The 15,258-nt window shown below is 30.1% G+C and overlaps 1 protein-coding gene across 7 annotated transcripts in view; it reads right to left on the minus strand.

The window, feature by feature from the left end:
- Positions 1–5,095: 5,095 nt before the first annotated feature.
- The window catches only part of LOC132735453 (choline transporter-like protein 1), an 80,241-nt gene continuing 70,078 nt past the window's right edge, over positions 5,096–15,258 (minus strand). For all 7 annotated transcript variants that reach the window (XM_060722408.1, XM_060722404.1, XM_060722405.1 and 4 more), the window contains 7 exons: positions 14,571–14,711; positions 13,050–13,165; positions 12,194–12,231; positions 11,728–11,856; positions 11,326–11,418; positions 10,391–10,486; positions 5,096–9,344 (listed from right to left, as the gene is read on the minus strand). In XM_060722408.1, coding sequence (XP_060578391.1) covers positions 9,258–9,344; positions 10,391–10,486; positions 11,326–11,418; positions 11,728–11,856; positions 12,194–12,231; positions 13,050–13,165; positions 14,571–14,711 — 700 coding nt within the window. In that variant the 3' untranslated portion in view covers positions 5,096–9,257. The remainder of the gene's footprint in view (positions 9,345–10,390; positions 10,487–11,325; positions 11,419–11,727; positions 11,857–12,193; positions 12,232–13,049; positions 13,166–14,570; positions 14,712–15,258) is intronic.

Genomic DNA, 15,258 nt, shown 5'->3' on the forward strand with positions numbered 1-15,258 from the left:
TTTTTTTATTAAAGTTCTTATATCATTTCATGTAAATATTATTATAAATATTGAATATTGTTAAAAATCTCATACATCATATATTGACATTATATGATAGTTTAAACAGTGTTTTATTCCCTTGTATACATGTTGTATGCTAGTATTGATGTGGCAATAATTTGCCTTAATACTCTTGTACATGTACATTGTCTTTACAACAATTTTGAATTGTTTGAAGTATATATACAGTATGATATTAGAAAGGAATTTATACTGGAATGCTATTACAGTTGAAGGTCAATTACCTACTTATATATGTTATAGGAAACTGGATTCCTGTATGTGAAGAATTATATAACTAGATTACAGAACTTAGTGATTTTATTCAGGTGCCCCTCTGGTGACTGAAATAATGTATAGAGGGACACCTTAGGTTTCCTTGGACAAGTATAGCTGGAACAATCACCATGTGAGCTGTACACTTAAAACTGAAACAAATGAGTAAATATATTTGTTTGATTAAGATCTATGTAGTACTTACTTGGAGAACAACAACAAAAATCTAGATGAATTTGATGTTCCTTTAATTGTAAAAATATAGTAATGATGTACCTATAAATGTTTTACTTCCTTAATATACATTAAACTATTACATTCCATAATGGCATTCCATTTGTACCTATGGCAATTGATATCTGATCTGTTTGTTCTATAAAGAACTTGTGTGTTGATAAACTTGTACATTATTCTCTGTAAGATATTATTTGGCTTTTTTTGCCACAAAAGCTTATTCCTTCACATTCCAATTTTATTTCTTTTTCAAGATATTATTTTATTGTCCCCTGCCTTTTCGAAGAAAAAAGGGGGATATAGTAATAGGCTCCGTCCGTCTGTCCGTTCGTCCGTCACACTTTCGTGTCCGGTCCATAACTTTGTCAATTATCAAAGGAATCTAAAGATAACTTGGCACAAATGTTTGTTATAATAAGACGATGTGTCATGCGCAACAACCAGACCCCTACCTCCAGGGTCAAGGTGGCACTTGCTCATTCAAGGTCAACATTGTCTATTTGATGGTATATGTCGTGTCCGGTCCATAACTTTCTTATCTTTGAAGGGATTTTGTAAATACTTGCCACAATTGTTCATAATAATGAGACGATGTGTCATGCGCAACAACTGGTCACCTACCTCCAAGGTCACGGTCACACTTGGAGGTCAAAGATTAACATAGTCTATTACAGGGTATATTTTGTGTCCGGTCCATAACTTTTTTTATTTATCAAAGGAATCTAAAATAACTTGGCACAAATGTTTGTTATAATAAGACAATGTGTCATGCGCAAAACCGGTCACCTACCTCCAAGGTCAAGGTCACACTTGAAGGTCAAAGATTAACATAGTCTATTACAGGGTATATTTTTTGACCGGTCCATAACTTTTTCATTTATCAAAGGAATCTGAAATAACTTGGCACAAATGTTTGTTATAATAAGGCGATGTGTCATGCGCAACAACCAGACCCCTACCTCCAGGGTCAAGGTCGCACTTGCTTATTCAAGGTCAACATTGTCTATTTGATGGTATATGTCGTGTCCTATCCATAACTTTATTATCTTTGAAGGGATTTTGTAAATACTTGCCACAATTGATCACAATAATGAGACGATGTGTCATGCGCAACAACCGGTCACCTACCGTCAAGGTCACACTTGAAGGTCAAAGATGAACATAGTCTATTACAGGGTATATTTTGTGTCTGATCAAGAACTTCGTCAGGATTTTGAAATAACTGGGCACAAATAGTCACAATAATAAGACAATATGTCAGGTACAACACCTGCACCCCAACCTCCAAGGTCAAGGTCACACTTAGATGTCAAAGGTTAACAGAGTCTGTTATATGGTTTATTTTGTGTCCCGTCTATACCTTCTTCATAGATCAAGGGATTTTGAAAATACTTGGCACAAATAGTCAAAATGATAAGTTGATATGTCATGCGTAACACATGTGTCCCTACCTCCAAGGTCAAGGTCACACGTAGAGGTCAAAATTTACATAGTCTGTTATAGGGTATATTTTGTGTCCAGTCCATAACCTGGTATTTTAAAAATACTTTGCACAAATAATCACAATAATAAGATGATATGTCAGGTGCAACACATGGGTCCCTTCCTCCAAGGTCACACTTAGAGGTCAAAGATTGACATAGTCTGTTATAGGGTATATTTCGTGTCCGATCGATAACTTCTACATAGTTCAAGGGATTTTGAAAATACTTGGCACAAATAGTAATATTAATAAGATGATATGTCATGCACAGCACCTGCACCCCTACCTCCAAGGTCAAGGTCACACTTATAGGTCAAAGGTTAACATGATAGAATTTTAAATTCCATGTTTCATTTGACTAGTATTTCTTTAATAAATTTATTGTTGCATTTGCAGATCTAGCATTGATCATTATTTTGGACTGAAAGTCCTGAAATCCATACCTCAGTCTTTTGAAATAGAACAGTTTTATGCTTCATATAAAACTTCCCCGAGGCGGGGGACATTGGTAACTCTGTTACAAACTATTGTTAAGTTTGAACTTAGTTTTTTTATTGATTCATGTGATATATTCGGCATGGTTTGTTTTTACATATCTTTATGTAGTGAGTTAATTATTCTGTTTTCTAGAATCACCTCTTTCGTACATTTAGTGAACAATGTTATGCTTTGATAAGGTTTACTTTATTTTATTACAATTAAGGGAAGTAACCTACCAAACTGGTTAAATATTTTTCAACTTTTTTTGATATACTCTGAACATATTGGGCTGACTGATGGTTGAGTTTTTTTTCTCTGTTTAACACTTTACATCATATTCTTGTTATATAGAGGATATTTGTTTGTTTTGCATGTAAGATTGAAATATAATTTCACTGAGTGAACACCAGATGCAATATTTTCACGGGTGGCGTAGCCACAAGTGAATATATAATAGCTGGTGTTCACGAATGAAATATATTTCAATCTTATATGTAAAATAAATAAATTTTCTTTTTATTTCATGCTTTTTAGGTGATTTTAAGTATTTTTTACTGATTTTGCCGCGTAACGTCGCGCATTCTCCTTTGTGACGTCATCACATCATGACGTCACATCAGCAATTTTGAAACATAGGTCTATTTAATTTCCCTAATTGTGCTACATTTTTAGCATGATGTATGATGACATCAACTTCCTTTTCTTTAAGAAGCAAAATTTACGCATGACAGCATTTATTTCTGCCTGTTATTCCATGTAGTTTTGATTTTCTTTTCATACGCATTCAGATATAGTCCGGCTACAGTGAAAATTATATTTTATAAATTTCACTAGTGGTTTATCGGAATATAATCATCTAATATATTAAAATAAAACACTGGAAAGCATGAAATAAATCTTTCATATCACTGTTGATTGTAGTAAAATGGTTTGTAAAAATTTTAATAAATATATTTAAACATGACAAAAGCACTTTTTTAAGAAATGCCGCGAAAACTTTGGACTATTTTATGTTGTAAATATTCTCATATTTCTCTACCATGACAACTTTTTTTTAGGGGGGGGGGGGGGGTTATTTCATTTTTTTTCCAGCTATTAACTACAACATATCATTTTTATAATGCCTAGTTTTTTGGATTATGGAAAGAAACTTTATGATCACATATCATTTGTTGAAGAACTTTGTTACTGGTTTTGAGTTGTGTTGAAAGTTGTTTTTTTTTACAAATGTTTCCTATATTTTATATTTTTACATTTCAAGTATAAACAGTACAACATGTACATTGTTGTTATGCAGATCTTTATAGAGAAAATAAAACGTAAATAACAAATATTCTTGACAAGTTATATTTGTATGTAGGTATAATTGTAGCATTCAATATTTTACATGTGGCATTGCTTTATGGTCTTCTACAAGTTTGATAAATTATGCCTCTAACGACTATGCTAGGACATGTAAATTTGTTGACAAATCAATTCCAAAACTAAAGGGGCAAGTCTTATAATATTTGGCATGTACCAGTGCAGTCCTTTAAAATAAGTATTATAACACTGTGCTAATTACCTCGAAATATCTAGAACAATTTCATGTAAATATGAAATGCCACATCATCTTGTCAGCCTTTAGTAAGTTACGTATATACATGTACAGCATGTCTTTTTCTCTCAGAAATTCCCCAAGCCAGAGACTAACTTTGGAAAAGTTTTAAAAATAGTCTTCAAAAAAAAAACATATGGTTTGTAGCACCCATACTTTTTTGTGACAAGTAATATATTGGAAAACAATTTAAATATCTTCCGCTTTGAAACAGCAAGTCCTAGATGTTATATAAATGACACTTAGAATTATCTTGTAAACTTCTACAAAGAAATATAATGTTTGAATCAAAACTCTGGAGTACAAAATAGCCAGACACCCTGAGGCTGAATTTTGTGACAGAGACACAGGTGTAACACTTTATAAGAAATGATAAAGCCAAGAGCTTAGATTTGTAGCATTGTTCAGAATAATGGCCTTTCAAAAATAGAATTCATCTTGTATTTCCATGGAGTATTTATTTGAAGAACTGTACTGAAATCCAATGTGAGCTTAAAACATGCAGTAACTTGTGTGTAAGAAAAGTATGTTATAGGAGCTTCTAGGAACAATGGTTTTTAAACATCTGTCTAATTGCAGGTAACATGAAAATGCACAAGAATCCTGTACAGATTGTATTCTGTCCTACATTGGATTTTCATGTTGTCCCTGTAGGAAGGGCTCACATACATTGTATATAGTGATACAAACTAGTACCCTTTTAGGCCACTAGCTGTATGTTTATTACAGGCCACTCAATCCGTCAGGACACGGACAAATTTGTAATTCATCAGCATTCTTTAATCATGAACAATTTCTTATATAGTTAGTCTAAGCATTCCGGATCTCATTAAAATCATATAATATCTGAAGCTCCACTACCCTTCACTAGGTTTTCTCTTCGTGTAGGTAATTTACTGAGATTGATGCATTTGCACTTTACTTTTGTAATACATTTAAACGATTGTAATTATTTTATTTTTCCAATAAAACAACAAGTAAAATTGATATGATATTTTGTTTATTTTATAACAATTATTGTAGAAGCATATAAATCAGATGCAGAATTCACAAAAATAACTTACAAGTATGCTCACTGCTATATAACTACATTTCTTCCAATGATATACATGTAGCATCTGAACTTGTTTTGTAGCTTTTGATTACCCACAAGTAATAAAGCATATAAACATACAAAGAACAGGACATAAAGTTTATTAAAACAGCACTTATTTCATTGCTCTTTTGCGATAATTTTAGTAGCAAACAAATTCATAAATAAAAGAAACTCCACTGAGGCCAAAAAGTCTGAAAACCAAAAATATGAATTTCTTGCATAGACCAACTTGGACAATTAAATGGAAGGATATGCAAAAGATATTAAAACATATGAATGTACTTGTAATTAAATTGAAAATCATATTTTTTGTGCAACTCTTCGGCTTACTTGAGTTAAGTATGTTTTAAAAGCTTTACATTTTTGGATCATTTTTTTTTCTTTTTTTTTAAATCAGAATAATTATTCTGGAAAAACAGAGCTAGTGATTCATCTGAAATTGTGCACTAGTTATTGGTCCACACCTACATCAAATGGTACACATATTTTGAGAAAAACAAACTATTTCAAGTCCAGTCATGTCAACAAACCTCAGTGGAGTCCCTTAATCACCCTGTAAAAATGAGAAATCTCAAAAATAAAAGCATCAAATTTTGCCATACATAAATCATACATATAGTTCCCACCATAAAACATGTAGTATAAAACAGAATCTGAAATTTCCTCCACAAATACTTAGGAGAAACTTTCATGAAATTGATCTGAAAATTACACCTGTTGTTACCATTTTTCTCTTGATAGAGAAGTTTATGCAAGACAAAAAAAATCTATTCTATAGATGTTGCAATTTGCAAAAATAAGAAATAAGTACAATTTTTTTCTTTATAAAATATCTGTTCGCTTGTATAAGCCATAATTTGTAAAACATTTACCAGTTTTTCAATTGATTTATACACAGTGTCATGTCATTAAATGGAAGAAGATATTTAAGATGGAAAATGTAAAATTTATACAGTAAAAGAAATGGAATGGATATATATGTATAACAAAAGTAGAAGGACTTAATGGTACAATGTAAAACTACTGTAACTTACTACTGTAACTTGAGGTAAGTTACACCAGTCATACAATGTACCATTGTTTGGAAAAATTAACATAAAATATTCAGAGAAAATATATACTGACATTTTGTAAGTAGATCAACTGTGTCTTACATCGTTATTATAACATACAGTGATATATATATACATTTGTAAAATGTTTCCAACACCCCTACACATTACAAAAATATAGTTTTATTACCTACATGATATTAATACATTATACACAGGTTTAATGTAACATACATTCTAAACTAAAATTTCCCAATCATAGGACGTGAATTACATGTAATCAATCAAATGGATGCTTTATTGAAAGTTGATTTATGCACATGTATATAAAATTGAGCCGCGTCACCTCAAAACCAACATAGTTCGTTTGCGACCAGCATGGATCAGCAGGATCCATGCTGTTCGCTATAAAACATCTGTTTCTCTACTTGTAATAGAGTTGGTAAGCGAACAGCATGGATCCTGATCAGACTGCGCGGATGTGCAGGCTGGTCTGGATCCATGCTGGTCGCAAATGCACTATGTTGGTTTTGTCGTGACGCGGCTCAAATGTAACTGTATACATATCAACAGCATGGCATCTGTTTCTTTTAAGGACAATTCTACAATGTAGTTAGGTCAATAGTTTTGATGTACTAGAATGGATAACATGTACTTTATTTAACTGTTTCTCTGCCCGAGCTTAAATTACATTAGTACAGGGCATTTTTGTCTGGGACTTCTCCAATAATTAGAGAAATTAACTATAGATGTGTTCCCCTCACTTTATGTATACAAAATATATAAAATCTTCACTTTTATTTCAGAAAATCAACAATGTTAGACTAAAATGTTGTGTTTTTTTCCAAACTCAAACCAAAATGTATATAAAAGTACCAAAAAAAACTAATAATCAGATATCAAATTCTGAATCCCTTATTGTAGGCAAATATGTGGTTCTGCACATGGAAAGGTATACCCTTGCTTATTGGCAGTGAAAGTGTTGAGGTAAACAAGCTTGTCTATATATAATTGTTTTATGGTCAGTTTACCTACCACTGTTATATACATTAGACTCGACTTCAGAAACTTTGTCTTTTATAACAAATTTGAATTAAAAAATATTTTGAATTCAAACGCTTGTTTAGTTTAAAGCTAGCCACTTTAATGCAATGATTGAATCTGCATACAATTTTGCCTGCTGGCACATTTGTACAATTTATATAGGAAAACTCTTATATTACCTGTTTAATTGAACTATTTTGATATCCTTAAAGTAGATGATTACCAAATGAAAGCAGGGCATGTCTGTTATACAGATAATTAAGAGTCAGGTAAAAATGTTACAGGTAATAATGATTATCATAGTACAATTAATATTCAACATATTTTCTGAACCAAAATGAAAGGGTTATATGAAACATGTGCCTAGTTTGATATAAATCATGTGATAGAAGACTATATGTTGTAATAAAGCATCAACTCTTATAAATGTTACCAAGATATTTCTTTTGGAAAGATCCTGATGTAATAGCCCAACATTTTTAACTTGGAAAATAATAAAAATTAATTCCCAAGTTTGATTTAAATGCTAAGCTATATATGTATAAAAATGTACATACACCCAACCAGAATTATCTTAAACCATACAATTATGCCAAAATATACAACAATTATTTATCTCTTATAGAGATATAATGTAAAATATACAGGCAATTACCTAAATATTTACAATTTTTACTTTTATATGAAATATATCTCATTTCATTTTATTATTTTTTTACAAAAAAAAGATCATTAAATGTTATAATGATTTAGTATAAACAGGTAAACAATAAAACATTTATAATTTTCTAAACAATTTTAAATTGATATATATCAAAAGCATACTATAAACTATATAGTAAATAAAAGAATATAACAAAGGCCCTACAACAACAATAGATTTATGTACTATATGTTTGAAATTAAATACAAAAATCATAGCCCTAGTGGACAGTTAGGCAGGATGGTAAACATTGAATCTTCCGTCACAACACTACATATATATATATATATTTAATGGGGAGCTTACATTATATGTAAATGGGTAATTAACATAATCATTTAGATGAACAATGTTGTTTCTGTATGTATAAAATTATGAATACATTATGAAAGTGATTTAAATTCATATTACAAATATGGCAACTATATTTCTTATTCCTCATTTTTGTTGTTGCTTTTTCAAATCAAAATATCACCAGAACTTACAAAGTGTTAGAAGACTACCATTTCTATTATGATAGATTTACTTAAATATAGACAAGTTGCTTCCCTTTGTCTGAAATAAGCCAATAAGCCGATTGTTTTAACTATCAATCTCAGCTGCTAATTTCTATCTATATTTTCCTTTGAAAAAAAAAAAGAACTTTTATACAAGTAGTCCTCAAAGTCGAACAATTTGGAAAATTACACAAAAATTACATTTCTTAACCAGCAACTCAAATTATAACAATATATATATTCACATAGTAACTTAAATATTACCGTTTGATAAAATTGCTTTTGTTCCGATAGGTTTTTATAACAGTTTTAATTGTTATTTAGTCATGAGGATCATTTATAAAAATAAATGAAATACACATTTTACAAATGTGTAACAGATCTTTTAAATATATGTCAGCTTCACATCATATGTGTTATTACATAACTTTCATAAACATTTCACTTCCTCCTATACATGTAATTTGTCATAATCTTTAGCTTTCATTTCAGTTCTTTCGTTACCACAATTTGCTTTGTTTTTGTTTGTTTAATCCTGGTCTGTAGTGTTTATACAACCTAACTATAGACACTGGTCACATATATTGGTGCTTGCTCATTACTGATATAGCCTACCTATAAATGTTACACTATCATCATTACATGTAATGTTTGAGTATTATTTCTTGTTCTAGCCAATAGCTCAGGATAAACTTTTCTTTATTTTCTGTATAAACATCCCCACTAGTAAGATATCAGTGGCTACACCGGGTTTCAAACTTGTGCAGCCTCAGCCTCCTCCCCGGACTTCTCCTCTATTCTCATTGCATTCAGTGACTTACTGGTACCATCAACAAAATCCTGTCAAATATTCATACATGTTGGGAGTTCAAACATTTTGCTATTTGTCAAGTATTTATACATTTTCAAGTAGCAGTTTTGAATTTTCATTTTTCATCAACAATATTAATTTTCAAAAGTGAGTATTTGAAACAATTGATCAGAATTCATGTAGAGATTGGTATTTGAACCCTTAGTGTCATTCATATTACCATGTATAAAATATGTTTCATATGTACAATCAAAATATATGAACCTTGATGACAACATACATTCTGTTACAACTGAGGCCAAGGAAAATTTTTCAAAATCATCAGAAAATATTTCATTTACCCAAGTTGGGAAGTTATTTTGAAGTGTGATGGATGTACATATGATCTAAACATTATTATTCATTCTAACACACTTTATACTATTCCTCTATCAAACAAATAGTGAGGGTCAAGAGCATAATTACACCAAATTTACACACTGTAAAAAGGAATGCTTACATGTCATATGGCATCAATAAATCAAATGACGTCAGGAAAATTACTTCTACACTCAATGTAGTTTAAAATATTTTTATCAATTCTTTTTTATATCAGCATGTTAGAATGGAAAAAAATATAATAATTGTCCTTGCATTATTGTATGATAATGCACAGTTTATCAGTCAAATCAGTTCAAATGCTTTGTAATTAATCATTCAGGCTTATTGGCCTTCGTGATAATATTCCTAGTATGCTTTTGAACTTGAACCGTGCATTATTCTACAACAATGCACTCAAAATAGTTATCTATTTCCTAATAACCATTTCATATGAGTAAACATGGTTGTGACCCCAGTAGGGCTTCAACCCAAAATCCCTGGATTGTTTTTTAATCATATTTATTTAAGCTCAATTGCGAAACAAGTTCTTGCATATTAATCACTTTTGAGTTGAATTCCTGGAACCAACCAGTACTGGTGTCATATGAAGATACATGGTTGTGACCCGATTAAGGCTTGAACCCTTGATCCCTGGATTGAGAGGCAGACACTCAACCCTGTGAGGATAAACATAGTGTACAGGATATATACAAACCATGAGAGATTCTCCAGCAAAGTATGGGTTAGCAGCAGAACCATCATTGATATCACAATCATGACAGAAACACAGCAACATTGCGTCTATCACCATCTATATACAGAAATATTCAACTACATCTAGTATATCAAACAACAAAACAACAATGTCCTATCATATTGTATTACCTCTATAATATTAACCCTTTCGCTGCCAGAGGGTTATTGTTTTATTGTTCACCTATTTGCCAGAGGATTTTCTAAGAAATTACTATATTACTAATCAACATAATTATTATTATTTGTTATTAGTATTATAATAATTATATATGTTTCCAAATCTGTTAGTATAATAATAATTATTGTCTATGGTATAATTTTCTTTATATTTATATTTATTATTATTATTATTATTAATTTATTATTATTACTATTATTATTATACAAACGGCTAAAGCCGTCCATATGGCAAATACGCCGAAAATAACAGGGACGGCTTAAGCCGTCTCTATGACAGTGAAAGGGTTAAATAACTTATTATCTAATAATAAGGAAAACAAATATTCATAAAGTGTACCATTTTAAGATTCAACTTGCATACACGTGTATCATGATGAAACATAAAAATAAGCCCACCCCAACCCAATAATCAAAAAAATTGTAGATAATATCTAGTAGCTCACAACCTGCACTTTGATTTCTAAATGAAACTTAGTTCATTACATATTTCATTGCTGGTAGATATCAACATGTACTAAAACAATAATAGGAAAGTAATTTCTCAAGTTTAAGGTAAAGAGTAAAGCTATGATAGTTCAATTGAAAATTTCAAACTATTACAGTATTTGATTTTGATTTAGTATAATCAAATCTTAAAATAAATAAATTAGTTTGTGGGTAACAATAAAAATATCAACCCTATGTGTTATATAATGTTAAGAATATAAGAATTACCTCGTATGTAGAGAGGAATGATGATGCTATGAGATAGGAGAAAACACACACTAGTAACACCGGTACAGCATAATAATGTAGGTCTGATCTACTCTGTAAACATAAAATATATCTCCATCTCTTACCCTGCATTTTTATCTCTTGTTGGTTTTTGTATTTAATTACAATGAAACAGTTTTAGTCACAATGCAAATTTCTATAAAAAGGAAGACCACAGGTGTAAGTAGGTACCTGGGTAGAATCAGTCAGGTTTGCTTACGATGGTATAACAATTACTAGTCATACATGTATAATAACAAAATTCTAACTTTAATAGAAATATTATTGTTTCAGTAATTAACTTCCAAATTTAAACTGTTTTATATCTATTAAAGGAACTACATTAAAATATAGAAAGCCTACCTTAAACCAAAGAAGACCAACAGCTGCTGTGGCCGCCATTACACCAATTTTACCAAGAAATAAGATAAAATCTCCAACACTGTTTATTGCTGCCACACGTAAAGCATTTGTTACTAATGTTGTAAATGACTGGAAAATGAAATATAACACTACATTTTATATCAGAATTATATATAACAAACAAATAATTCTGTGACAATTTTGTACAAATATAGAAATATTTTAGTGATAATTACTAATGTTATATATCAAATTATAAACTTCATCATTCAACGATTGAGTTCCAAATTGTTTCTATTTCCAACGTTTTATCACATTTTTATAACACTTTGTCTCTAAATATCCCAGAAACAAATTACAGTTTTAATTGTATGCATAACAAATATAGAAATTATTATTAACATGAAAATTTCATTTTAGTGAAATAAAATGCCAAAATTGGAAAAACAAAATAAGATAAACTCACTTTTACTGCTGATTTACAGAAGTTTGTCCCTTCAATAGCTGAAATAAACAACATGTTAAATAAGTAATAAATCTCCACATAAAAGATACAAAAAAAACTTGGAACATAAATTGTGACATTTTACAAAACAAAATAAATACAGCAAAAAAAAAACAAACAAAAAAAACAAACCCGAATAAAAACCCATAAAACAAATTAAATGTTATATTTTCTCTATTAAATATTACGTAAAATATATTTTGAAAATAAAGAAACTAATTAATTTATAATTGGAAAGAGTGATAAAAAAGTAAAGTTAAACTTTAAAGCAGCTCGCCTCCAGATTTGAAAATTTAGTGATAAAAAAGTAAAGTTAAACTTTAAAGCAGCTCGCCTCCAGATTTGAAAATTTAAAAATGTATTTCACAGTATAATATTGTAAAGTAACCTAAAGAATGCAATTTACACATTATCAATGGCACTTACAACCCATGTAAATTACTATAAAGAGGTCAAAATATGCAAAAATAGCCCTTACTGTGTCAGTAACGCAGTAAAAAATTAGCTATAAATACTGAAAAATCGGTCATTAATCACACATAACATGTAAAATATTACTAGAATTTTGAATCTTTATACCTTTCCTTAAATCTTAAAACATTTTTCTCAGGTTTGAATTTATCGAAATAGTTTTGCTCATCTGAAGGCATGCAGCTTTAAGGTTATCATTTAACACAATACAAAGTATATTTTCTTACTTATACAAACTTACCTACTATAGTGTAGGCATTTTTGAACATTCTGGTTCAGATATTGTGATATATGACAAAACTTACCTACTATAGTGTAGGCATTCTGGTTATATGTTAAAACTTACCTACTATAGTGTAGGCATTCTGGTTAAGATATTTGAGACATTTTTCAAGGCACCACAGGCAACAAATACAACATTTCATACAATATTCTGCACATTTGTTCTCGGCATCCTTAAACCTGTAAATAGAATTATTATTTGACTATATAGCCATGATGTAAATTATGTATATTTTATGTATATGTTTTGAGGCCCACATGGAAGATTGGGTAACCAAATGTGTAGCCTCAGTAAATACTTACTTTACTTTACTCTTGATATATATAAACAATACAGCTTGTCTATGTGATCAAAAAATCAGTGTGGTCAGATGTCTGCACATACATTATAACTGTCTACTGAGTGATATTAGTTTATGTTGTCATTCTAGAAATTATCTATAGACACCTGTAAAATTCCACACACAACCAGCTGATATTATATAATCTGAAGGGAAAAAGTTACATTGACTATTATGTTACATTGTAAGGTTAGATTATATATCTGTTCAAAGTTATCAGAGCACCATCTTGTATAATATAAAGATTTACTATAAAATATTTAAAATATCTGTCTCTACAATGGTGCTTTCATGTTTTTGCTATTTATTATATTAAAGTGATGTTAAGCTCTTTTTTTAATGTCAAGTTGGGCTAACTTTATTTATATAATCTAAATTGGCCTAAGTATTTAAAAAGTTTCACTATAATAATGGTCATTGAACAAAACATGTTTAAGATATACTATGCTCATCTTTATGTAAAATACTTTTGAAGCATTAATTTATTCAAATCTAGGAAATTCTAACTGAATATGTATTATTTAAATAAGAGAAGGCACAAACTATCCTTGTAAAGCTGCATTTCTTACAACAGATCATTTTAACTGGGTCTTTTCTTAATTAAAGTGCCAGTTTTTTTAATGACACTTTGTATTTCATTCTGTGTTTACCTTTAGTGTGTAGTGTTTAAAACTTAACATAATTATATTCTCTGTGTATACTAAAAAGATCTTTATTTCACATTTAGAAATAAACTGTATAGAAATTATCCGTATTTTCAAATATCAAATTTGAGCATAATATATCTTTAAGGATAAAATATAACAACTGCCTAAAATATAAAAAAAACTGTTTCAATCTTTTTATCAGTTGATTAAAACTTAAAAATTCCCAACGATATTTATAGAATTTTTTTGTGATCACATGGGTTATTGATTATACACATGAACTAAACAATAAAATTGAAAACAATTACGTCAAAAATCTAAAGTTATAATTGAGCCGCGTCATGACAAAACTAACATAATGGGTTTCTGACCCGCTTACAAGTAAAGAAACTGCTAGCGAACAGCATGGATCCTGATCAGACTGCACGGATGCGCAGGCTGGTCTGGATCTACGCTGGTCTCAAACGCATTACGTTGGTTTTGTCATGACGCGGCTCAATTATTAACTTTGACCTGTACAACTACCATTTTCCCTTGTATCGGTATAATGCAACTTTAAAGTAATTAATTAATTTATTATACTGTTATATAACATACTTTTTATGAAGGTACATAAGAATCATCCTGGGTAGTTTGACAGCTGTGATAATTAGAGCACCAAATGCTACTGAGCCGAGATGATGGAATACCAACAACTTGATCGAGTCCATGATTGGGCATCCTAGATTGTCCTTGTCCCTAATTATAGAAAAATTATAAATGTTCAAAAGCACAGTAACATTTAACAACAATAAGATTTTTTTTTATCAATTATTTATCTTTTTATTGGAACTTAACAGACATTGTCTAGGTCATGTAAAAACTTTTCAACCTGACAGGGTGAGAAAGCTCAATGTGTCACTCAGTATAATATTGGAGTAATAAGCAGGTATTAAATTTTCAGAAGTCGGCACACAATATAATTCAACTACTCTGTAATCTGGTGGGATTCAATCCCACAGCAGTTAATTTTAAGTCTTTTTTTTTCCAGCCTAAGGTGAGTGTCAGACTTTGATAAATCTAACATTTACTTATATTTTGGAGAGTCAATTTTGCCAAAGGTTGAGGAAAACAGCTTATTTGAGGAAGAATAAGCCCCAATCATCATGTTCTGAATAACATACCAGAAATACAATTTGTTGATTTTGTGATATTTAAATTGTGTTTTGTAATTTTGCTTAAAAAAAATCATTTGTCAATTGTTAGTTTATGAGTATAGTAATCATGTTTTATTATAACAATATGA

This window comes from Ruditapes philippinarum, unplaced genomic scaffold (genome assembly GCF_026571515.1).
Source record: "Ruditapes philippinarum isolate M1 unplaced genomic scaffold, ASM2657151v2 ctg808_1_1_1_1, whole genome shotgun sequence".
NCBI lineage: Eukaryota > Metazoa > Mollusca > Bivalvia > Venerida > Veneridae > Ruditapes > Ruditapes philippinarum.